The 27,810-nt window shown below is 36.2% G+C and overlaps 1 protein-coding gene across 1 annotated transcript in view; it reads right to left on the bottom strand.

Annotated features, from left to right (window-relative positions):
- DYNC2H1 (dynein cytoplasmic 2 heavy chain 1) overlaps positions 1–27,810 on the bottom strand; it is a 380,708-nt gene that overhangs the window by 23,337 nt on the left and 329,561 nt on the right. The window contains 2 exon segments of the mRNA XM_043996879.1: positions 5,748–5,829; positions 6,508–6,617. Coding sequence (XP_043852814.1) covers positions 5,748–5,829; positions 6,508–6,617 — 192 coding nt within the window.

Genomic DNA, 27,810 nt, shown 5'->3' with positions numbered 1-27,810 from the left:
TCTCGGTATAAAGCCTAAAATAAATACATTAGTATAAAGTGTGTATATGCATTTGTAATAGATTTTGAGAGCAATGCTATAAACAGGCATAAAATTTATACTAAAGCATATCTGTCATACTTTATATTCAGGATATATATGAAGATATACTGAGGTATAAAGAGTATGTGTACATATATTGTACATCTCATATATATATATATGTATATATCTATATCTATATATATCCTACTCTCATATGTATAATAAGGTATCTATATTATATTAAGGGTTTAGAGAAAATCTGTTCATTAAGTCCTTTATATATATGGCTCTAGTCCTTGAGTAAGGGAGTAATTATAGAAAATGGATCACACTTATAGGAGTTTTATTGAAAGTATTGCTTACTGAGGTTACCTCCTGACATCTTTTACAATTTATTACTTGGATTTAACTTAAATAATTGTTGGATCAAAGATACCTCATTGTGTACACCACTGTCAATGTATCACACTTCCTCTAATTATCCTTTAATTCTTTTGCTTCTAAGAGGTAGTTATTTTAATTGAAAAAATAGATATGAAATAATATCATTATACCAAAAAGCTGTATGCCCAAACTGTCATTTACATATGAATTTTCAGTCAAAATAACTTATAATTTTACGTGAAATATACACTCAAAGAGAATATAGGGACAGCTCCCAGAATTATAGAATCTCAGAGGGCAGCTAGCATAGCCAATACCTAACTGATATTCTCTAAGAGATTAGTAAACTTTTGCTTGAATATAACCAGTGATGTGACCATGGAACTTCTTTCTTGTGAGAGAGTATTGGGCACCTGAAAGTTTTCTTCATTCTTGGCCCATAAAGCCAAAGAAAAGACATGGGCTTGGGTTCTTCTATTTGCAGACATAAAATAAGAAAGTCACACCAAAATGGATTCAGGATTTGGTGTGAAAAGGATGGTTTTTGGTCAACAACTGACATTATGTCTATCTTCACTCTAAAGACCAAAATACTCAAATTTTCAGGCATACTAATATTTCCTTTTTTCCACATTTCATAATTAATGGCTAAATGGTTAATATTTTTTATTTAGAAAATAAACATATCCTTCTAAAACATGCTATGCTGATAGTTAAAAAGATTCAATTTCTTTTTATAATCAGAGAAAAACTAACACAGCCAACTACGACTATCAATATACTTCAAGTGACTTACCTATGAATCAGTTCAATATTGAAGCGACCACATATACCAACAAGTGCACTTATTCAACTCTGAGGTTTTTTTTAACTCTGTAATCTGTTAGTATTATCAACATTAGTGTTCTTATTCACTAAAAATTGGCCCCAAATCATTCATTCATTTCATACCTGACCATAAATAACTGCCAACTTAAAAAACTGACCTCTATGAACTCAATATGAACATTTTTATTTCATTCTAAACTTGTACTGAATATATTAAGTGCTGGACCAAGAAAATGGAAAGACCTGAGTTTCAGTCCTTGCTCTAATATTTACTAGTTGTACAACCCTGGATACGTGACTTACCATTCCTGACACTCAGTTTTCTTATCTTTAAAATAATGCCAATCTCAGAGTTGCATTTTGTAAAATTTAAACATTACATAAATGTGAGTTGTAGTTATACTTAAAAATTGATGTATCAAAAATAATCTAGGAATTTCAAAAGTAGAATATATAAATATAGGAAGAATGAAATGAGGGTAAAAAGATATTTATTGTATTATATTTTAGGGAGTTGATAGATAACTCAGAGGTTTTAGATATTCAGAGATTTTTGACCAAGATGATGAGGGGGGCTGAAGGCCATGATATACCAATTTCAACTGAAAGAATCTGGAGATATCGGGCACAGAGAAGACATGAAAGGATGTGATTACTGTCATCAAACATCTGAAAGACTTTGGTAGAAGACCCTAACTGCTATTGTTCTTGGCCCTGGAAGGCAGAACTGGGAATAAGAAGTAAAAGTTGAAAATAATCAGAGAGAAGCTTGATTTAAGGAGGAAAAAACCCAACAAGTTTCTAACAATTTTATACCCCAAAGTAGAATGGGCTACAGTGGGAGATTGTGGATTAATGCATTACTATCTATGTCTTCTTGCATTTCAGTTAATTTTTCCTTTTTATATTTAGATGTCATACAATTTGAAGTATATACATTTAATATTCATTTTTATGGTTTAGTTTTAGCATAATATAAATTCTTAATCTATTTATATGATGAATCTTCATTTTTGCTTTGTCTGATAGCGTGAGTACAAATTCTGCATTTGAGGATTTACCTGAAACAGTAAATTCTGTACCAGTCTCTCATTTTTATTCCATGTAAGTCTGCTTTTTAGATATATTACTTGTTACCAAGAAATTAGAGGGTTTACTGGTTAATCCATTCATACTTAGAGTTATGAGTTAGGTTTATATTTTCCTCTATTTGTGTATCTGGTATTTTTTTGTCTGAATTAAGATTTTCTTTTTTGTTCCCCTTCCTCTGAATTCCTATTATTGTTCCTATTATTGGCTTTGCTTATTCTACATTAAAATAAACTTCTTTCTTCAGGCACTCTTCCCCTCACCTCAACTCTTATTTCTTGCATTTAGTAATAATGACAGAAGTATTGCACTAAAGTAGAAATTTTCATGTGATCCAATCTTACCCCCTGCCTTCTATATGATTATTGTCTTTCCTATTTCCCATGCATCTCCTCTCAGGGTCCATACCCTCCCACTGTTCTAGATGCCATTTGTCCCTAGGATCTCTCATTCTCCATCTCCTGAGGTAAGCTATTGTCCATGAAAGCACAATACTTGCTCAGAGAAAGTGATCTCTCTAGGACATTTTATTGTATTATTTCTTGCAATATGGTAGGGTTTGTTGTTTTTTTTTGTTTACCATAGTCTTCTTGAAGGTCTATGTATGATTGTTAAATTATCTCTATGCATCTTGTCTTCAAGATCAATGTGTTGCTTGAATAAGAGATCAATTTTAGTTTACTGCTATTATTTCTCTTCTTCCAAATTATTTTCCACTATATTATATTTGCATTTCCAATATGTTTGTTGTTCTCTAATTTCTTTGCAGTCACTTGCCATCATAGGTTCAAATTCTTCTATTCTACTCATTTATTTCTGTTCTTCAGGCCATAAATTTTACTATTTGTTCCTTTTTAACTTCTCTCAAGATTCTAATTTCTCTCTTAAACCAGTGTGAAATATTCTGCTGCAGTTCCATGCTTTCTTGGGATTCCAGAGTTACCTGATGAAACAGGTGTTGGTTTAATTTCTTTTTTGGGGAAGGACAATATTTACTGAGAGATTAATCATCTTCCTTTCTAATTTTAGTATCACCTTATGTTGATTTATCTCTCTAGGCTTTTACCTAAATTCTCCCCTCCCCTTTGAAATTTTCAATGATTCTAGTCTTTGGTTGGGTAGCCAGGTGGGACAATAGATATAGTGCTGGGGCTGGAGTCAGGAAGACTTATCTCCTTGAGTTCAAATCTGGCCTCAGATACTAGCTGTGTGACCCTGGGAAAGTTACTTAACTATTTTTGCCTCAGTTCCTCATTTGTAAAATGACTGGAGAAGGAAATGGTAAACCACTCTAGCATTCCTGCCAGAAAGCCCCAGATGGGCTTATGAAGAGTCAGAGCGAACTGAAATGACTCCACAGCAAAAGTCTTTAGTTAAACTGTGGAGGTGAGCAGACCTGGGGAATCCAGTGAATGCCATCTGTTCATGGCATCCACTAAGGAAAAGTGAGGACACTATCTTGGGGCCTTATAAGATGCCTTGATAACATATTTCATACAAGAATGTTTACTACCAATATAATCTCCTTTTCATTTTTTGAGATATCAATATCATTTTCATCATTTTCTTATTAGATATAATTTTTGAAGTCTAAGTAAAGCTTTTCAATGATCTCAAGGTCTTTAATTTTTTTCTTTTTCAGATTTTAGTACTTCTCAATATCTTATCTTGCTAAAAAAGGACATATCTGCAAAACACTTAGCAAAATTCCTGGAACATCATTAGGTGCTTACTAAATGCTTATTTTCTTCTCATGCCTTTCCTTTGGCGGGGGGTCATCTAATGTAGATTCAGGGTATTTAACTGGGGTGTTTTTTTTATTGCCCTGCACTGGTCAGCAATGCTGTTGCATGACTTTGAGCAGTCAGTATAAGGCCCTTACCTACAACTCATTCAAATTTGTTTTCATAGAGTACTGGCACAAAATGAAAGCATTCACTTCCTCAGTCAATTTCATGTCCACCCATGGTGATCAGTATTATTTGCACCGAAGCATTTCTAGTAGGTGGGGTACTGATATATCTGATTCGATCTGATATATTTTGCCTTGCTCTGGTACCAAAATATGAATGAACACTGATTGTTTCTTTGCCCTGTGTTTCAAGCTAATCATGATGATGATTATAAATAGGGCCAGCCTGTAACCTTGTGCTGCCCTCTCTTTTTCTTTGATTTGTTGGAACAGCTTCATCACGTTGGTGGGCTGCTAACCCAAGCAGCAGCCCAGCCAGAGTCCAAACGGTCAGCATTTCAGCATTCTTGCCAGGTATCCACAGCTACCTCAAGAGGTCTCAGAGCATCTACATCACTTGGCTGCCACTGCTCTTGTTTGCCACAAAAATCCAGATTGGGTTTTTAGGAAGTTAGTAGCAGCAGCAGTAGTAATAGTAGTAGTCTTTATAAGTGACTAAAAGGATATGTGTAGAATAGATGTGTCAGAAGATGACGGATAAGCAAATGTCCCGATATTTAGACAGAGAACAATGAACTCTTTAACATATAGGTTCGCAATTTGATTTAAATCACACACAAAACTTTACAACCTTTAATTAATCCAACTGTTTAAGACTACTTAGAAGGGAGGTATGTGTAAATGGGCTGACAGAACAGGTGAAGGGAGTTGCCTGAGGATTTGAAGCGAGGCCCTCTGATGTGAGTCTTCTGACATAGACTTAAATCCTAGTTCTGATATTAGCTGTGTATCCCCTCGAGACCTCAACCTTCTCATTTGTAAGGGAGATCTTAGGAGCTTTTCTTGTACTAAGCCCTACTATCCTATGATTCTACATCATTTGCTTCTCCCATTACATCATGCTGCCTTTTGTGAGGAGGGAATTTGAAATTGTAACATATGAGGATTGTAGGGAGTAATTAGGTAAGCTTAATCTGGAGAATAGGACTCTTAAGAGAGCGATATCTTGTTTTTAAATATCTAAACTATAATGTGAAGGCAAGATTAGATTTGTTTTGTCTGACTGAAGAAGGCAAAGCTAAGTAGAAGTGGCAGGGCAGCAGAGTTAGAGCTTAATACGAGGAAGAACTTTTAAATAATTAGAGCTGTATGAAAATGGAATAGAGGCTGCATTATATATAGTGAGTTTTGTATAACCAGGTATATTTAAGCATAGAATGGATTGCCATTTGTTAGGAGTATTTAGGTGTTATCTGGTAAGGGCAGAGCAAGATGAACTATGGGGTGCTTTCTACCTCTGGGATGTGAGGCTCAAAAAATAACCCACAGGTTATGTAGATCTTGGTTTCTGCTGTTAGATGGCTAAACATTTTAAGGTAAGCAATCAAACAAATGCTTAGGTTATTTAATATTCCTTCCTAAGAAACTATTTTTTAATCTTCGATGTCAACTGAAATTCCTGTATTTTTGTTATAAAAGAATAGTACAAAATGTATAAACTGTCTCATACCTTAACTTGGAGTTTTGCTTCTGGTAGTCGACCTTTCCATGATGCTACAAATTTAAGGCTATCCACCGAACAGCTCATTGCCCTATAAAATATTATTTCAAATATTATGTATGAAACTATTAGAAATATTATAGATAAATAAATAAATTTGTCTTTATCCAGAATCACAACCAGAAAGCTCAAGTAATTATAATTTTCAGTAATATTCTTAACCTCTAGTTGATATCCATAACGTCAAACCTTAAACAGTTCAAGTTATAAGTGCCTTCTTCAAGGACCAAGGGAAGAATAAAATATGTTAAGTATAATTTAAGTTATAAATCTACTTTATTATATTTGAATTTTTTGAAAATTGGTACTACATTTATGATACATAGCAAACTGATATACATTGTAACTCTCAATTAAAAAGAATTCTAATTAGAACATTTCATTTACTAATGCTTCTTGATAAAAATGGAAGGTATTGTTATTACAAATTCTTAATCAAACTATTAATATAGCTTAATAATTCAAAATTAGCTTATATAGCATGTTTAAATGAAACTTCATTTTAATTTATAAGTTATTTTCATATTCAAATACTCAATAACCAAGTATAATAATAATACTCAATAACTGAGCTCATTGTAATTAGCAAACTATTTTAGAATTAAAACCCATTTAAAATCTTTTTCTTTGGTAATCAAGGAAAATAGTCACTAATGAAGACAATCAATATAATTGGCCTTGGGTGTATGAAGTAAATAACTTAATTTACCTTGCAGTTTCTTGGCGTAGAGCATTAAGAAATGTGTCTGGATGGAAGAGTTCTGAAAGGTCAAGGGTATCTGACAGCAGTGCTTGCTTTTCTGCTTTATCTACCCATTGCTGGAAAGTACAGAAGAAGGGAAAGAAAAAAGAGAATTAGTCTTAGAAAATCATAATTTTCTCTTATTTTTAATCTCTCATAAGCTTTTAAATTAAAGGGAAAAAGGTAAAAACTACTTTAAAATAATGCTTTTTATGCATTAGTAAGAAATTCTCCATTTTATTTTGAAGTTTGTCATAATCGTTTAGTATGATATTTTGATGATATCACAGACTCTGTATATAACCTTTTATTCATTTAAATTAACTGAAAATATGAAGTTCGTAAGTTCTTTATGCCTAACATTAAACCTTCTCTATTTTACCCCTAATTTTGAAGATTTCTTTTGTTAACATTGTTAGTTTGATTTTTTTTTTAGTCATTTAAGTGACATGCTCAGTTCAGGAACCTCTGCTTTTCTATCTTGTTAAAATAAATATTTAGGGATTAAAAATTTCCTCTTAAGACTATTTTAGCTGTGTCCTATTAGGTTTAGTGTATTGTTTCATTTTTATTATCTTTAATATAATAATTTTTCTATAATTTTTTTACATACTCAATATATTATTACTTAGTGCATTTAGTTCCATATCTTTTATTCATGTTTCCCTTATTTATTATGTTTATTGTATGGACAAAATGTACAAAAATGTTATATATTTATTATGTTTATTATATTGTATTATTTTTGCTTTTTTACATTTATTTATAATTCCTTTATTTTCTGGCAAATGAGAATTTTTGTAAAGTACTATAGGATGCTAAGAAATATGTATATTCTTTAATATTCCCATTGTCCACCATTTTGTTCAACTCTGTATTTTACTTCTTAATCTTTCTGTTGAATTTAGTCACTACGGAGAAAGGAGTAAAAAATAATCATCCACTATTATTCTCTTACTATAATGTTTTTGCAATTCAGCTAGCTTTTCTTATAAACACTTACCCCTATGCCATTTGGTGTGTATACATTAGTATTGTTATTTTCTAATTAGCCTATGATTCTCTACGTAGAATAAACTTACTTTTCATGTTTATTTTTCTTAAAAGTATCAATTTATATTGTTATCTGAGCTCAAGAGTGCAATCCACACTTTAAAGAAAAACAACAACTTTCACCTAAAAATTTACAGTATTCAACTGATAGAACTAAAATTCGGTGCCTAAAACTACTACCACTACAAGGGGTGAAACACTTTTCCCTCAAGCACAGGAGGTTAATAGGGGATAGAGCAGTTTCAGGAAGCATCTCTCAGGGACAACACAAAGGGGTTAACTTCAAAAAAATCTGTGCCTAAATCTGCAGAAGCTTCAAGACCAATGTAGTTGTGTCCTGTGGAATATCAGGGGAGAGTTGAATGTGAACGTAAGACACTATCAGCTAGTAGGGCTGATCTTTAGACATTTTTTAAATTGGGGAAAAGCAACAACCATTTATTAAGTGTGCACTATGCTAAGCACTTTATAATTATTATCTCTTGATCCTCACAACAACACTGGGAGGTAGATGCTATTATTTAGCCTCATTTTATAATTGAGCAAACTGAGGCCAACTGGTTAAGTGATTTGGCCAGTGTCACATAGCTAGTAATTATCTGAAGTTGAATTTGAACTCAGGTCTTCCTGACTCCAGGTCCAGCATTCTATACACTGCCCTACCTGGCTGCTTCAATTATCCTCTTCCTGTCATCTTTTTATCACTGAGTACATTGCATTTTGGGACTCTTGTTTATTGGATGAGGCAGAAAGAAAGCTACCTCTAAGGTATATCTCACTGTGTCATCCACCAAGGATCCTTCAAAGCATATATTTCTTAGTCTTATCACAATTAATTATGAGACTGCTTGCTTCCTATTTTCATTAGCAAAAAGTATATTTAATTTTCTTTGTTTACATGTCCCTTTCTACTGTTTACAATATCTATCCGTTGTTTCACAATATTTACTTAAAATGGATCCTTCCATAATAATCCAATTTACACTACTTTTAATTAATGCTTTGAAATATACTTAAATAACTCTTAAAATGTTCCATAGTTAGGAACATACAGTACAGAGGTTCAAACTCATTAAAAGGGCCAATATGGCTAATAATTAGATTTTCACTTCATTACATTTTTAAGTAGGATAGTTAGTTAAGGATGAAAAGTTTCTTTTAATAAAATGTTTTCAATGCTTTATACTAATGAAGAACTTGATAGTCTGTTAAGCTTATAGACAGACTATAAGAAAAATATAGTCTTCAATAAAATGGCAAAAACCCTCTGAATGTAAATAGTGCCTTACCAAGGAACCACATTTTTAAAAACCCTCTAAAATAATAACTGGCTTACAAATATATAAAGTGAAAGTTAAATAGCCTAATTTGCAGCAAGTGTGTAAAAATTTTTGTTTGTTTGTTTTAGGTTTTACTATACATCCCTGATGCTTAACTGACACGCAGTAGGCAAACCAACAGATGTTTGTCAAATTGAATATTCTACATAGAAACTTATAGCTCTAGCCTACCAAGATACAGATTAAATTTCTCTTACCAGTAAATGTTCATATATTAATTATGAGATTGTAAATTTGCTCCATCCTTCACATACAGAAAAGTAAAAAAAATAATTTTTTTCTCTTGCGGCTGACTCTCCCTCCCAAACCCTTTCTTTATTTCCCATGGCAGTGAGCTGGAGAGTTCACCACAGAGATTCAAGTTATACTCTCTATTCTCTAGCCCCATGGGGCAAGTGACAGTCCCTCGGTCCCCCAGGTATATAAATGCACAAAGAGGCAAAGTCTTCCACAATCCTTTTATACTTTCAGAATGAACTCATACCCCACAGGGGCTGTAGTTACAAATCTTCTCCTGCTAAATCTCCTATAGCATTCCTTCCATCCACCCTCTTTGCAGAGAACTTCCCTCAAACTCTGCTGAGAAAAGAGGCCATTTAAGGTGAATTTCCTTGTTAAAATCCTTTACATGATCCCTCATTCTTCTCTCTTTTACTTCTAATTGCCAAGGCTAACACATGTACTTGTAACCTCCATCCCATGCCTTCCCATCTTTTTGGCAGAATGTTCCCACAGTCATTATTACATGCTCCACTCCCCACCCCTCCATCCCCATATTCAATCTATTCTTCATTCCTTTCTGTCTACAAGCTTTCCCAGGTTTTCCCACCTTTAATATACTCTCACCTAATACTACCATACCCTTTGCCTAGTCTATATCTCTCCTCTCTTTCAAAGTCAAACTTCTCAAAAAAAAGCTGTCTACTCTCCTTACCTCTATCTCCTTTATCTCAGTTAGTCAGCTAGCAACTATTAAACACCTATTATGTGCCAAGCACTGTGCTAAGTGCTGGAGATACAAAGACAGGCCAAAAAATCACAGTCTCTAATTTCAAGGAGTTCAAAACTAATAGAGAAAACAATATACAAATAATTATGTATAAATAAGACATATACAGGATTAATTGGGGGTAATCTAAGAGAGGAGGTACTAGGATTAAGGAAGACTCAGAAAGGTTTCTTGTAGATTGTGAGACTTTAGCTGGGACTTGAAAATATCCAGAAAAAACTAGGAGGTGGAGGTGAGGAGGGACAGGATGCCAGGCGTGAGGGACAATGAATGAAATTGTTTGGAGTTGGGAAGTGGAGATTCCTGGGAGAGAAATAGCAAGCTGGCCAGTGTTACTAGAAGGGAAAAAGGTTGGAAAAGTAGGAAAGGCCAGTTTATGAAAGCCTTTAACAGGGAGATGACACGGTCAGACTTGCATTTTAGGAAGATCATTTTGACAGGTGAGTAGAAGATGGATTGGATGGGGGAGAGATTTGATGGAAGAGACCAACTAGAAAGCTAAAGCAAGAGTCCAAGATAAAGAGGAAATACAAAGGTGGTTGCAGTGTCAGAGGATATATATCTATATAGACATATATACATGCATATACATGTATGCTCATACATATGTATATAAGACATTATGAAGATAGAAAAAAAGACTTGACCACTGATTGACAGGATATGGGGATGAGAAATAGTGAGGAGTCAAAGATGACACCTAGGACGCAAGCCTGAGGAAATGAAAGGATGTCAGTATTCTCAAGAGTAATAGGGAAGTTTGGAATGGAAGAGGAAAGGGGGGTTCACTTTTGGACATGGAGAGTTGAAGATGTCTAAAGGACATTCAGTTCTAGATGTCAAAAAGGCAGCAGGAGTTGTGAGATTGGAGAGAGGTTATGGTTGGACAAGGAGATCTGAGAGTCATCTGCATAGAGATTATAATCAAAACCATGGAAGCTGATAAGATTGCCAAGTGAAACAGTATAGAGGGAGAAAAGTAGAGAGCCTAGAAAAGTTTTGGGGGACACCCATTGTTAGCAAGTGTGATATAGCTAAAAATCCAGTAAAGGAGAGAGGAGCTACAGTCAGATAGGTATAAGGAAAACTAGGAAAGAGCAGCATCCCAAAAACCTAGAAAGAAGAAAATAGCAAACAGAAGATGGTGCTCAATAGTGTCAAAGACTGTAAAGAGGTCAAGGAGGATGAGAATTGAGAAAAGGCAATTAGCAATGGCAATTAAGAGATCATTAGTAGTAACTGTGAGAAAACTGCTTTCATTCATGATGAGGTCAGAAGCCAGACTGCAAGGAGTTAAGAAAAGAGGGAAAGAAAAGGAAAGGGAGGCTTCCGTAGATGACCTTCTCAAGTTGTTGCTGTTCATCATTCATCCTCAAAGAGGACCAATGACATCATGTTGGGGTCAAGGTACGGTGTGTTCCATTGTGGCTGATCAGTCCAATACAAGCTTAGAAGGCTCTACCATAGGTCAGGCACAAATAGTCCATCTGGACATTTGAGATGGAGATGTCTCTATATTTACACATCTCATGTTTCCTTTGTGCTATCACAATTCTTCTTTGCTCACAGAACAGGGCATCTTCTTTGATGTGGGAAGGCATTCCATACTAGGTAGTACATACAGTGCCAGTGTCTCCCATGTCTCACAATTGATATTAACATTCTTGTAGTTTAACCATGAAAGAGAAGATGGGGGAAATATGGGCATATTCATAAGAAATAAGGGAAGGGAGGGGCAGCTAGGTGGCGCAGTGGATAGAGCACCAGCCCTGGAGTCAGGAGTACCTGAGTTCAAGTCCGGCCTCAGATGCTTGACACTTACTAGCTGTGTGACCCTGGGCAAGTCACTTAACCCCAATTGCCTCACCCCACCCCGAAAAAAAAAAGGAAAAAGGAAAAAGAAAAAAGAAATAAGGGAAAGGAAAAGCATCAGACATTTATTAAGTACCTACTATTATGTGCCAGTTCTTGTGGCAAGTCAGTAGACAGGAAGTGATTGAATATTAGCAAGAGAGCAGGGATGACAAGAGGGGGAAATTTACTGAAGGAAACCGCATGGAATGAGATAATTTGCTTATGTAGAGAGGTTTGCCTAATTTCAAACAATACATCCTGATCCCCACAGCTGCTAGTGCCCTTCCAATTAATCTGTTTCGGTTTTGTTTTTGTTTTTGCAGGGCAATGAGGGTTAAGTGACTTGCTCAGGGTCACACAGCTAGGAATTGTCAAGCATCTGAGGCTGGATTTGAACTCAGGTCCTCCTGAATCCAGGGCCAGTGCTTTATCCACTGTACCACCTAGCTGCCCTCTTATATTTTGTAGTATGTATATGTACACACGCACAGTAGCTCACCAGTAGAGCTCACCTCCTTGAGAAGGGCAATGGTTTTATTTTTTCTTTGTATCTCCAGTGCCTAACAGAATACCTTGTACACAGTAGGCACTTAATAATAGCTAGCATTCACACAGTGCTTTAAGGTTTGGAAAGCACTGTATATAAGTTATCTAATTTGATCCTCACAATTATTCTGTGATTTAAATGTTATTAGTATCCCCATTTTATAGATGAGGAAACTGAGGCTGCAAAAGATTAAGTGACTTGCCTAGGGTTACACAGCTAATCTGAGGCAGAATTTGAACTTCAGTCTTACTGATTCCAATTGATCCTCCTGTCACAATATTTACTGTGCCAACCAGCTATCCTTAACAAATGTTTGTTCATTAACTGATCATATCCAATTTCAGAGTTCTAAATTGGAGGCTGTGAGCCAAATCATATTGTAGTGAAGTACTAAAACGCATAACCTCTAGCTCCCTAGCCCCCCCTCCAAAAAAAAGGTAAAATAAAAAAAATGAGTACTAGACTTCTACCTTCTTCCTTATTAGCATAGTTTCTCCTTAATACAGTGAAAACAGGTATTTTTATTTCTAATAATAATATGTAACAATGTAATTGTGGTATAACAAAAATATATAACTCATACAATCAGGAGCCTTTTATTGATATGAGCTTAAAAGTACTTTGGGGGGCAGCTAGGTGGCACAGTGGGTAGAGTACCAGCCCTGGATTCAGGAGGACCTGAGTTCAAATCCGGGCCTCAGACACTTAACACTTACTAGCTGTGTGACCCTGGGCAAGTCACTTAACCCCAACTGCCTCACCAAAAAAACAAAAAAGTACTTCGGATGTGTTCTTGTTTTTCAACAAAGCTAGACTGCTTTTTAAAGTTATTCCTCCACTAAAGGAGAGGTTGTGAAATGTAGAGAGTAGTACTGAAGTGCATAGTGTTTGGTATAAGTGACATATTCAAATTACCAATAAGCTACAATTCATTCTTTATCCTTTAATCAAGTGCCTTGGGAAAGCAGTTCCACTCTAAACCCATCCCAGGCCACCACTTGTGCTCCTAGAATGATCCCTTGGCCATCAGGAGGGGAGCAAACCCTGTGGTTAAAGGGAACACCATCTATACCACTACCAGATAATTGCCAATTGCCAATTGCCACCAACATGCCAAGCAAGCCTAGCAGAAGCAGCAAGGCATCCTGAGGGAGAGACAGAAGGTAGGATATTCCAGGAAAGTCAAAACACTAATACCACCTGCCTTCAAACTCTGGTGGAGATGGCTCAGGACCAGAACCCAAGATCATCGTGCCCCTCACTGTTCCTGTTTCCAGCCCAGCTCTGACTTCTATCACCAAAGGGAGTATCATCACCACCACCAATAGCTACTGCCATTGATGGGCAGGTAAGCCCAAAAGTCAGTTGGGTAATGCAATAGATAGAGTGCCGGGCCTGGGATCAGAAAGACCTGAGTTAAAATCTGACCTTAGTCACTTACTAGATGTGTGACCTCAGGTAAGGCACATATCCGCTCTCAGCCTCAGTTTCCTTATCTGATAAATGGGGATAACAGCACCTACTTCCAGGGCAGTTTTGAGAATTAAACGAGATACCTGTGAAACACAATACCTGACATACAGTAAATGGTTAAATATGTCATTGTTCTCTACTCCTGAACCCTTCTGCCCCTTGTGTTTCTACCAATCATTACCTCCCAGTCTTTAACTCTAAGTTACCCTCTCTTCTGGGCCACGCTCAGTTCAGGCTGGTGTAGGACAGTTCAGTGATTCAGTGCAATGATACACTTATGAACCATAAATTCAATAAAAAGAAATTTACTTATAGCAACACTAAAAGGATCAAACTCACTAGTTCAAATTGATGCTGTTTCCTTTGGCCTTTGTATTCACTAGGATGGCAACCTTGGATCAGACAAAAGTCCTTCAGGGTAGTAGAAAATTCTACTAAATCTCAGCAATACCAACTTCCCATAGGAATGACTTTTTGTTTCAGAAAATAAGGAAGCCATTATGGTTCAAGCCCTGGTCTCCCAGACCAACCACATCTGTGGCATGGCCTCTTTGCCCTCTCTCAAAGGGAAACTAACTCAGTCTACATTAAATAGCTGTTGCTCCTATCACAACCACACCTACCCTGTTCAAACACCTGAGCTTCTGGACACTGCTGAAGGAAGTAATGAAATCATGTTTATTGGGTCCACTACAGGTTCATGCCAAGAACATCAACTGGGCCTTCGCTACAAAAAGGCAATCTTTTTATTACATTTTCCTCAATGATATTTCTGAAACTTCTCTCCTAAGGTCCACACTTCTTTTTGAAGATGATTTCCCATCTAACTTTATTGAGAAAATAAAGGCCACCATTTTGAACTCTTTTGTCTCCCCTCCTCTCTTTTGCTCCAGAGTATCAGAGTTTGAGACTGTCCTTTTCCCTGAAAAGGTTATCCCCCCACACACTTGTGCCTTTGATCCCACCCCCTCAACTCTCCTTTGGTAGCTTGCCTTACTGAGTACTGCCCTTCTCTCATATTCAACATCACCTTTTCTATTTGATTCCTTCCCACCTTACCATAATCATGTTTGTATCTTCCTGAATCCTTGAAAAAAAAAATCAACTCTTATAACCTGTAAGTTCTTCAAGCCATTGCCTTATATCTGTTCTGCTTTTTTACTGGAAAGAATAGTGTAGAGACTCCACTTCCATTTTGTCAGGTCCCATTCAAGCCTCAAGCCATTGAAATCTGGCTTCTGATCCACTAGTCTAATGAAATGGCTCCCTCAAAGATGAGTCAATCCGATGGCTTTTTTTTAAATTTCACTTCCTTTTTTTTTTTTTTTTTTTTTTTTTTTTTTTTTTTTTTTAGTGAGGCAATTGGGGTTAAGTGACTTGCCCAGAGTCACACAGCTAGTAAGTGTTAAGTGTCTGAGGCCGGATTTGAACTCAGGTACTCCTGACTCCAGGGCTGGTGCTTTATCCACTGCGCCATCTAGCTGCCCAATTTCTCTTCTTTTTGACTTTCAACAGCATTTTAAATGTGATCCCTTACCTCCACCTCTTCTGGCTATTCTCTTTTCTTTTGGCTTCTATGACACTTCTCATCTGGTTCTTCTCTAGATCTATATAGAGAGAGCTAACTGTACCAACTATTTGCTGGATATCTGTATTTGAAGGAACACACGCATCTCAATGTCTAAAACCTAATTAATAATTTCCCCCTCTTTTCTATACTTCCTTGATTCTGTGAATGGCATCACCATCCTCTATTCACCCACGTTTATAACTCCAGTCAATTGTTGGCCTTCTCTATTTTTTAATTCTTACATCCCCTTTCCAAGTCCTGTTGTTCTACCTTCACATATTTTAAATCCATCCTCTCCCCCTCATTCACATAATGCCACCACCTTGGTTCAGATCCTGTTGACCTCTCACCTGGTCTAGTATCCTCCTAATTTGTTTACCTAAATTTAGTCTCTTTCTTCTTCAAATCATCCATCATAGAGGTGCCAAAATAATCTCCCTAAATACAAATATGATCATCTCATTTCCCATTCAAAAACTTGGGTAGCTGCCTTATTATTCATTAGACAAAACAATGGTTTTCTTATCTGTTCATAAAAGATCTGAACATAGATATTCATAAAATATATCAATAAATGTATATTTCAACACACAACATAAACACCTCTTGTCTCCCTTTTCAGCTTCCTTTTAGGTCTTGTCTTCCTTGATGAAAATGTAAGCTCCTTCAGTGCTGGGACTTTCCTTTTGCTTTACATATATTTGTATTCTCAGCACTTAGCACAGTGCCTAGCACATGGTAACTAACAACTTAATAAATGCTTGTTCAATGACTTACTGATTTGAGTGCTACTGATATGTAAGATGCTATCGTATGCACTGTGGAGAATACAAAGAAATCTGACTCTGTATCTGGTTTCCGAGAAAACCTGCCTTTAATTCAATGGATATTTATCAAGTGTCTCATATATACAAAACACCGTTAGGTCCTGTGGGAGATACACAGGAAAAATAAGACATTGTCCCTATTCCCAAGGAATTTAGAATATAGTAAGAGAGATTACTCACAATAAAAAGTAGATTATAATGTTATGAAGGTTCTGGGAAAGAAGTCAAATACAAAAAGACATAAATACAAAGAAGACATAAATATAAAAAGGGTAATTAATTACAGAAGATAGAAAACTATAAGGGGTAAGTAAAGAGAGTCATCATTATGGTTTGGAATAGCCAGGAAAACCCTTGAAATTGTGCTGAACCTTGGAAAATGAACAGGACTGAGAAAGGAAATGAAGGGAAAAGAGGGTTCTAGAAGACTATGACTTGAACAAAGATAGATATTTGTAATTTGTTAAGCAATGTAGACTAGTCCAGATGAAGCAAAGGGTTTTTGTGCAAGGGATACCAAGTGGAAAAGATGGAGGCCCTTGAATGTCAGGGTAAGAAGTCTGAACTTTATTTTGAAGGTACTAAGGAATGGAAGAATATAGAGAAGGGAGCTCTCACCTTAGAGTGAGAAGAAACTAGGATTTGAAACCCAACTCTGATCCTTGCTATGATGTGACTTGGGGCAAGTCACGGAGTACTGTTGCTAAGTTTCAGGTTCAATACTTTAAATGTCTATCTTAGGGGTTTGCTGTCAGGAAAACAATTTGCAAACTTTAAAGTGTTCAAAAATATGAGGTATTATTACTGAGTAGGGGTGAGATGTGGCACAGTGAGAGTGATATTTTATCCATTTTTGAGCTGTCAGTGCTGTGCTGGACAAGCTGAAGAGGAAGTGAGGCCAACAAGGAGCTTACTGCTGCACTCATTTATCTAGTTTAGTTTCTTACTTTTATATATGCTTCCTTGGTTATAAAATGATTTTACATATATTTCCTCATTTAAGCCTGTTTATAATCCTGGAAATACGTAGTACACATATTTGCCCCATTTTATAGGTGAAGAAATTGAAGTGTAGCAAGATTAAAATGGGGCCATCCTCTCAAAGTAAGTCCAGGGTTTCTTCCACAATATCATGTGCAAATATGTACTAAGCACCTAGGATATTCAAGGTAAAATGTGCTGAGTGTTGGGCAGGTGGGGATAGGGGAAGAGAGGCTACAAATATGTATAAAATTTGGTTCTGTCCCTCATATTTTTTATTAGTGAAAAGATAAGACATATACATAAAGACATATAACACGAAGTAAAAGGTTATCTGTCCCATAATAGAAACACATCTTTTAGGCTACTGTATTTCAGAAGAGGGAGATTTTACTTCTTACTAGCAGCATAGATGAGGGACAGTCACATGAAGAAAGTAACATTTTCTAGACTTTGAAGGATGGATAGACTTTGAATAGTAATGGGGAAAGGGTAGAGAGAGCAGCAGTAGCAAGAGTGAAGTGTTGGGAGTGGCATAAACCAGTCAAATGTGATGAAAACCAGAATGATGAAAATTCTGGTGGCTATAAATATATCTATTTATCCTAATTTTTCTGTGACTTTGCTCACACTGGCCCTCATATCTAGAATTCTTTTCTCCCTCAGCATTACCTGTTAAGGCCTATACCTTCTTTCCAGCCCTAACTGAGGTACCACCTTTTCTATGAACCTTCCCTAGCTTCCCTTAGCACCTAGCTGAATTTCCTCAAAGAAAGCCTGCTTTTCTTAGGCTTTTTATTTACATGTAACTATTCATTCAACATATATGTATAGGCATTTTTTATTCCTTATTAGAGTTTAAAATTTCCTGGGGGCAAGGGCTGTACATATCTGTACTTAAATCTAATGTCTCCAATAGTGCCTTGTACATAGTAACTGCTTGATAAATATTTACAGAATCGAATTAAATTTCTACCTGTACTGGTGAGACATGAAGACATCATAGACTCAAAAAGATATTATTCCTTTCCCACAATTACATGGCTCAACTCTAACTCATTCATTTGTGCCACATACTCCCCTCTTTTAAAAAAAAATTTTTTTAAAGCATTACATTTTGATTTTGTGAAAATGATCAAGAGAACTAGAAAATAATTCACTGTTAGCAAAGCTGAAAATGAAAGGGTATTTCTTCATTTTCCCCCCACATATAGTGATCTATAAAGGAGTTCTTTTAATTAAAAATAACTTTTATATGGTCAAACTAAAGGGTTAAATATAATACAATCAATTAAATTTAATGGCATTCTTTGGAAGGGCTCTCTATACACTATTTAAAACTATAATGTACTTATATATGACAAGATTTCATAGAATACTAATATTCAAATTAAAATTTATTGATGGTCTAAAAATGGTGATTCTTACCACCCTTTCTCCCCTTTCTCATCACTCTGTCACTGTCAATGCAGAATTCAAAGGGCCACACTAGCCTTAAGGATACTGATTTGTTTGTCTGTTATCCACTACACCTTGCATCAAAGTTTAGTGGTGAGAAATGCCCTGCTTGCATTTAATTATAAATACTAAAATTGTAATATATGTTGTTCATCTACTTAGCTGATGGGCTGAGGTTTACTCTAGTCTATCAATCCACTCAGTGCTGAAGCTTGTTGCACTTAGGACAATTAGCATGCTAAAAACTTTTAATGTTTTTGTTTACTCCAGCCTAACCAACAACTAGAGAAACTTTTTAAAAAATTCTGAGTAAATACAATTTCAGTTCTCGATAAACCTATTTTGAGTTCACATAATGTTAAGAGTTCTAGAGGAGTAGACTTCAATATGTTGGATCCCCTGCAGAGAATTTATAGGACAACACATGCACAAGTTACAGGAGATCAGAAGGCATCTAGAGTTTGTGGTGATCTATGATCTATTGGAAGAGGTACCTGCACTGATGAAATTTAAGATCCATGAAAGTTATGTGCAGAGATTTTTACATATAGTTTGCACATGCTCATGCATAGATGCTTTATTTATGAGGGGGTGGGAAACTGCAAGGGGAATGCAAATAAAGTGCTTAGGAAGTAACAAGAAATATCGAAGACAGTATGTAGGTAAAGAATGCAGGTTTATTCAGCAAATACTCAGGATCAGAAACAATTTAGATGGGGAAGGGAGACGATGGTGAAGAATCATCATTAGGTGGAGAATGGCACCAGAGATTGGTCATATAAGGGGACATATAGAGGAAGGTAAAACAGGATCTGAATAGTTCCCTCTTCCCTGGCCCTTAGTCAAGGAGGTTAGACATGGCCACAGCCTGATACCAAATTAGTTCTATTAAGGTAGAGGTAAAAGGGGTATGGTTAGTTGATGATAAGGGGTATAGGGATTGGGATCCTTATACTATTACCAGTTGGATGGCTTCTTGATTATGCATTCTTTTTTTTTTTTTTTTTTTTTTTTTTAGTGAGGCAATTGGGGTTAAGTGACTTGCCTAGGGTCACACAGCTAGTAAGTGTTAAGTGTCTGAGATTGGATTTGAACTCAGGTACTCCTGACTCCAGGGCAGGTGCTCTATCCATTGTGCCACCTAGCTGCCCCTTGATTATGCATTCTTTTTTTTTTTTTTACATATAAGGTATTTTATTTTTTCCGTTACATGTAAAGATAGTTCTCAACTTTTGTTTATACAAGCTTTACAATTTCAGATTTTTCTCCCTCCCTCCCCTCCCTCCCCCCACCCTCCCCCCTCCCCTAGACAGCAGGTAATCTAATATAGGTTACATCTATATATCTATATACATATATATATCTATACACACACACATATATATCCATAATAACATTAATCCTATTTCTGCATTAATCCTGTTATAAGAGAAAAAATCAGGGCAGTAATGCAAAACCTCAAAATAGAAAAAAAAAAAAAAGAACAGCACCCAAAACAAAAGAAATAGTATGGTTCAATCAGCATCTATACTCCACAGTTCTTTTTTTTTTTTTCTTGGATTTGGAGATCCTCTTCTATCATGAGTTCCCTGGAACTCTTCTGTACCATTGCATTGGTGAGAAGAATATAGTCCATCACAGTAGGTCAACACTCAATGCTGATGATACTGTGTACAATGTTCTTCTGGTTCTGCTCATCTCACTCATCATCAGCTCACATAAGACCCTCCAGGTTTCTCTGAACTCCTCCTGCTCATCGTTTCTTACAGCACAATAGTATTCCATTGTAATCATATACCACAACTTGTCCAGCCATTCCCCAATTGATGGGCACCCCCTCAACTTCCAATTCCTTGCTACCACGTAAAGAGCAGCTATAAATAGTTTTGTGCATGTGGGTCCCTTTCCCCCTTCCATGATTTCTTTGGGAAAAAGACCTAAAAGTGGAATTGCTGGGTCAAAGGGTATATACAGCTTTATCGCCCTTTGGGCATAATTCCAAATTGCTCTCCAGAATGGTTGGATCAGTTCACAGCTCCACCAACAATGAATTAGTGTTCCAATTTTCCCACAGCTTCTCCAACATTTATTATCTTTTTTTTTGTCATTTTAGCCAATCTGATAGGTGTCAGGTGGTACCTCAGAGTTGTTTTAATTTGCATCTCTCTAATCATTAGAGATTTAGAGCATTTTTTCATATGGGAATAGATAGCTTTGGTTTCTTCATCAGAAAACTGCCTGTTCATATCCTTTGACCATTTCTCAGTTGGGGAATGACTTGGATTCTTATAAATTTGATTTAGTTCCCTATATATTTTAGAGATGAGGCCTTTATCAGAAGTACTGGCCTCAAAAATTGTTTCCCAGCTTTCTGCCTCCCTTCTAATTTTGGATGCATTGCTTCTGTTTGTACAGAAATTTCTAAATTTAATATAATCAAAATCATCCATTTTGCATTTTATAATATACTCTATCTCTTGTTTGGTCAAAAACTGTTTTCCTTTCCAAAGATCTGATAGGTACACTATTCCTTTCTTTCCTAATTTATCTATGGTATCACCTCTTATGTCTAAATCGTGTATCCATTTTGACCTTATTTTAGTATAAGGTGTAAGATGTTGGTCTATGCCTAATTTCTGCCATACTATCTTCCAGTTTTCCCAGCAGTTTTTGTCAAATACTGAGTTCCTATCCCAGAAGCTGGAGTCTTTGGGTTTATCAAACACTACATTACTAGTGTCATTTACTACTGCATTTCCTGAGCCTAGCCTATTCCATTGATCTACCACTCTATTTTTTAGCCAGTACCAGATAGTTTTGATGACTGCCGCTTTATAGTAAAGCTCCAGGTTTGGTACCGCTAACCCAACTTCCTGTGAATTTTTTTTCATTATTTCCCTGGATATTCTTGATTTTTTGTTTTTCCAGATGAATTTTGTTATTATTTTTTCTAGCTGTATAAAATAATTTTTAGGTAGTCTGATTGGTATGGCACCGAATAAGTAAATTAATTTAGGCAGTATTGTCATTTTTACTATATTAGCTCTGCCTAGCCATGAGCAATTAATATCTTTCCAATTATTTAGATCTGATTTGATTTGTGTGAAGAGTGTTTGGTAGTTGTGTTCATAGAGTTCCTGGGTTTGTCTTGGCAAGTAGACTCCCAAGTATTTTATATTATCTACTGTTACTTTAAATAGAATTTCTCTTTCTATCTCTTGCTGCTGGACTTTGTTGGTCATGTATAGAAATGCTGATGATTTATGTGGATTTATTTTATATCTTGCTACTTTGCTAAAGTTGTTAATTGTTTCAAGTAATTTTTGAGTCGATTCTCTAGGATTCTTTAAGTATACCATCATATCATCTGCAAAGAGTGATAGTTTTGTTTCCTCCTTGCCTATTCTAATTCCTTTAATTCCTCTCTCTTTTCTGATTGCTAAAGCTAACATTTCTAGGACAATATTAAATGATAGGGGTGATAATGGACATCCCTGTTTCACCCCTGATCTTATTGGGAAGGCCTCTAATTTATCTCCATTGCATATAATGCTTGCTGATGGTTTTAGGTAGATACTGTTTATTATTTTAAGGAAAGCTCCACCTATTCCTAAACTCTCTAGTGTTTTTATTAGGAATGGGTGTTGTACTTTGTCAAAAGCTTTCTCTTATAACAATTGGAATGATGCCACCTGCTGGAGACTTACTGTAGAAGAGTTGTGCCCATGAAGCGAAGGTCTTTGAGGGCAAGACCAGGAGTCTTTTCTTTGGCGTCAGGAAGTGACGCGGGCTAGTGGGAGGAGGAAGGAAGAGACTGGTGCTCGGGCTCACTCTTTTTTCCTCTGGACTCTGGTGGAGAGTGGAGCTAGAAATGTGCTCTCCCTTTAATAGATAGGAATCTAGGCCTCTCTCTCTCTTTACCAAATTCTTATTCTCCTTAATAATTGCTTAAAAGTCTAATTCTTGCTAATGCTTATAATTTATTGGCGACCACTCATTAGATATCTTAGACAGTTTAGCTAGAATTTTAGCCCTTAAAACTCTGCATCTAGTGAGATAATCATATGATTTTGGTTGGTTTTCTTATTGATGTGGTTGATTATGTTAATAGTTTTTCTAATGTTGAACCAGCCCTGCATTCCTGGTATAAATCCCACCTGGTCATAGTGTATTATCCTGGTGATCACTTGCTGTAATCTCCTTGCTAATATCTTATTTAAGATTTTAGCATCAATATTCATTAGGGAAATTGGTCTATAATTTTCTTTCTCTGTTTTCCTTTGCCTGGTTTTGGTATCACCGCCATATTTGTGTCATAAAACGAATTTGGTAGAACTCCTTCTTCACCTATTTTTCCAAATAATTTGTATAATATTGGAATTAATTGTTCTTTAAATGTTTGGTAAAATTCACCCGTAAACCCATCTGGCCCTGGGGATTTTTTCTTAGGGAGTTCATTAATGACTTGTTCAATTTCTTTTTCTAACATGCGTTTATTTAAGGATTTTATTTCTTCTTCAGTTAACCTGGGCAGTTTGTATTTTTGTAAATATTCATCCATTTCATTTAGATTGTCAAATTTATTGGCATACAGTTGGGCAAAATAATTCCTAATTATTGATTTAATTTCCACTTCATTGGTGGTAACATCACCCTTTTCATTTTTGATACTGGTAATTTGGTTTTCTTCTTTCTTTTTTTTAAATCAAATTAACCAATATTTTATCTATTTTATTGGTTTTTTCATAAAACCAGCTCTTAGTTTTATTGATTAATTCTATAGTTTTTTTGCTTTCAATCTTATTAATTTCTCCTTTAATTTTCAGGATCTCTAATTTAGTGTCTAATTGGGGATTTCTAATTTGTTCTTTTTCTAGCTTTTTAAGTTGCATGCCCAATTCATTAATCTCCTCTTTCTCTTTTTTATTCATGTAAGCATTTAGAGCTATAAATTTTCCCCTAAGCACTGCTTTGGCTGCATCCCATAGATTTTGGTATGTTGTCTCATTATTGTCATTCTCTTGGATAAAGTTATTGATTGTTTCTATGATTTCTTGTTTGGACCATTCATTCTTTAGAATGAAATTATTTAGTTTCCAATTGATTTTCATTCTACTTTTCCCTGGCTCTTTCTTACATGTAATTTTTATTGCATCATGATCTGAGAAGGATGCATTTACTATTTCTGCCTTTCTACATTTGACTATGATGTTTTTGTGCCCTAATACATGGTCAATTTTTGAAAATGTGCCATGTACTGCTGAGAAAAAGGTATATTCCTTTCTATCCCCATTCAATTTTCTCCAGACATCTATCATGTCTAACTTTTCTAGTAATCTATTCACCTCTTTCACTTCTTTCTTATTTATTTTTTGGCTAGATTTATCTAATTCTGAGAGGGGGAGATTCAGATCCCCCACTAGTATAGTATTACTGTCTAATTCCTCTTGTAACTCATTTAACTTCTCCTCTAAGAACTTGGATGCTATACCACTTGGCGCATACATATTTAATATTGATATTACTTCATTATCTACAGTACCTTTAAGTAAGATGTAATTTCCTTCCTTATCTCTTTTAATGAGATCTATTTTTGCCTGCACTTTGTCTGAGATAAGGATTGCTACCCCTGCCTTTTTTACTTTAGCTGAGGCATAATATATTCTGCTCCAGCCTTTTACCTTTACTCTGTGTGTATTTCTCTGCTTCAAATGTGTTTCTTGTAAACAGCATATTGTAGGGTTCTGGTTTTTAATCCACTCTGCAATTTGCTTCCGTTTTATAGCAGAGTTCATCCCATTCACATTCACAGTTATTATTACTGACTGTCTATTCCCCTCCATTCTATTTACCCCCTTTGTACTTTTCCCCCCTTCTTTCACCCTATTCCTCCTCACCGACGTTTTACTTCTTACCCCTGCCTCCCCCGATTTGCCCTCCCTTTTTATCACTCCCCTCTCTTTTCTTTACCCTTTTCTCCCTTGCTTTTGTCCTCCCTTCTATCAGTCCCCCCCTTTCCCTTCCCCTTTTGCTTCCCTAAAGAATGAGTTAAGTTTCTTTATCCCAATGAACATATATGTTATTCCCTCTTTGAGTCAAATCTAATGAGAATAGGGTTGAAACAATGTTCCCCCCTCCTTTCTTTCCCTCTATTGTAATAGGTTTTTTTTCCACCTCTTCATATGATTTAATTCATGCCATTCCACCTTCTCTTTCCTCTCCTCCCCATAGACTCCCTTTTTAGCCCCTTAATTCTTTTGTATCATCACATCAAAGACAATTTATATTTATACCCTCTATGTAAAGTCCTTCTCTCTGCCCAAATACATTTACAATTCTTAACAGTTATGAGTATTATCTTCCTGTGTAGGGATATAAACAGTTTAACCTAATAGGGTAACCTTTTTTTTTCCCCCTCTGTTTACCTTTTTAAACTTCTCTTGAGTCTTGTATGTTGAGATAGAATTTTCTATTCAGTTCTGGTCTTTTCACCAGGAAAGACTGAAAGTCCCCAATGTCATTAAATGTCCATCTTTTCCCCTGAAAGAAAATGCACATTTTTGCTGGGTAATAGATTCTCGGCTGCAATCCAAGCTCCTTTGCCTTCCGGAATATCATATTCCAAGCCTTGCGGTCCTTTAATGTTGAAGCTGCCAGTTCCTGAGCAATCCTGACTGTGGCTCCATGATATTTAAATTGCTTCTTTCTGGCTGCTTGGAGTATTTTCTCCTTCACCTGATAATTCTGGAATTTGACTACAATATTTCTTGGAGTTTTCCTTTTGGGGTCTCTTTCAGGAGGTGATCGGTGGATTCTTTCAATGATGATTTTATCCTCTGATTCTATGATATCAGGGCAGTTCTCCTTAATAATTTCCTGGAATATGGTGTCTAGATTCTTTTTCTGGTCATGGCTTTCAGGCAGTCCAATGATTCTCAAATTGTCTCTCCTCAATCTGTTTTCCAGATCAGTTGTCTTTCCAATGAGGTATTTCACATTTTCTTCTATTTTTTCATTTTTTTAATTTTGCTTGACTGATTCCTGGTGTCTCATGGATTCCTTATCTTCCAACTGTCCCACTTTAATTTTTAAGGCATTGTTTTCTTCAGTGAGATTATGAACTTTTTTTCCATTTGGCCAAGTGAATTTTTTAAGGTATTGTTTTCTTCAGTGAGATTATGCACCTTTTTTTCCATTTGGCCAAATGAATTTTTTAAGGCTTTGTTTTCTTCAGTGAAATTATGTGCTTCCTTTTCCAAGCTGCTGATTCTTTTTTCATAGTTTTCTTGTTTTGCTTTCATTTCTCTCCCCATTTTTTCTTCTACCTCTTGCAATTGATTTTTAAAATCCTTTTTGAGCTCTTCCAGGAAGGCTTTTTGTTCTTGCGACCAATTTACCTTCCCTCGTGAGGCTTCAGATGTAAGCAATTTGAGGCTATTGTCCTCATCTGAGTTTGTGTTGGCTTCTTCCATATTGATACAGAAGCTCTCAATGGAGAGGGCTCTTTTTTGCTTCTTACTCATTATTGCAGCTTATTTATTTATTCTTTAAGTTGAGATCTGCTCTGGGGGCACCAGGGTCCCTGTTTTGGGCTTCTTGTGCAGGGGTATAGGTGCTGTGTGACCGGGTTTTTACTCTGAGGCCTTTATGGTGTGTAGAGATCCCCTTCCCTGCACTTCCTGTCTGATTGTGCTCGGCCACCCAGGCGCTGGACCCCGGCGTCTGATCCCACCTGACCTGTTCGTGGCCCTCTTGGCCGGTGCAGGTAGGTTTTTCCACTGTCCTTCTTGGCCACCAGATTTTTGAACCAGGTTCCAGGGGCCTCAGTTGTTCGGCTGTGGCCCGCAGCTCCTGCTGACTTTCCCCGAACCCCTCGGCGCTTGGCTGCTGCCCTGCACTGGGCCTCCCTTTTGCCTGAGTCAGACCGACCTTTTCCTGAAGTCTTCTAAATTATCTCTGGTTGGAGGACTGTGTCTCTCTGTCTCTTTGCAGGTTCTGTAGTTTCAGAATCCGTCCAGAGGCTTGATTTAATGTTCATTTTGAGGGAACAGAAGGAGAGCTCAGGCAGCTTGCTGCTTCCTCTCCGCCATCTTGGCTCTGCCCCGATTATGCATTCTTAAGCCAAAGCAACTCATGAACAAAAGAAAGTTTAGTTAAACAAGTCCTTAGACACCAAATATAATCATTGCTGGATCTGTACTAAACACTTTTCTTTCTTCTTCTTCTTCTTCTTCTTCTTTTTTTTTTTTTTTTTGCAGAATCTGTCAGTCTAGAACATAGAATCTGTTTCAAATCATGGTGAAGTATCAACATAGGACTTTCTGGACCCTCTCGGCCAAAAAAGATTACAAATAATATAAGTAATCACTGACCCAGATGTCTACTTTCTCATTTATGTAAAATGTTTCCACAATAAGGCACTGGGGTGAAGGATTCCTCCTTAACTTTGTTTAAAAAAAAGACCATCTACAACAAATCATGATTATAATATGTTGGCTTCCATGTTACATGGTCCCATAGTTACTTACTTCCTGTATTACAATATGCCACAGAACTTAAAATTCCAGTTGCATTCAGGGCATCCTTAACGACAGGATCAAAAGGGAACTAGTAGACTTTCATAAGCAATATTCCATAGCAGATCTCATCTTTACCATTACAAAATTGAAAAGCATAAGGAATATAAGATTCCATTATGCTTAGTGGTTGTTGAGTAGAAAATATTATTTGATTCAGTAGAACAAAGCATTCAAAGCTATTTTCTAATTTGTCTCCCCTATTTATGTCAAAATTATAAAATATAAAGATGTAGCAACTTCTTATCCCTGATTATTATTATTTAGAGGCATAAAAGGGAAACCATACACTTGCTACTATCTTAGACAAGGTCCAGTCCAGAATTCAAAGTTGGAAATTCTATAGAGAGGGTGAGGCATGATCCTTTGTGACTGCATAAAATCCCAGAACATTGTAGATCCTCCTAAGCATGATCCATAATTGTTCAAAAAACTTTGACTTTACACACACAGGAAAAACCAAATGGATGAAGAATGCTTAATTGTACTGATTCTAATACAGAACTGGATGGAAAAGCTATAGAGCTTATCCATCAGCCTCTATGTCTGAGAAACACACCCCAAATAGACCATGATCTGGGC

The sequence above is a fragment of the Dromiciops gliroides genome, chromosome 3 (assembly GCF_019393635.1).
Source record: "Dromiciops gliroides isolate mDroGli1 chromosome 3, mDroGli1.pri, whole genome shotgun sequence".
Classification (NCBI taxonomy): Eukaryota; Metazoa; Chordata; class Mammalia; order Microbiotheria; family Microbiotheriidae; genus Dromiciops; species Dromiciops gliroides.
This window is presented reverse-complemented; position numbering and strand designations above follow the sequence as displayed.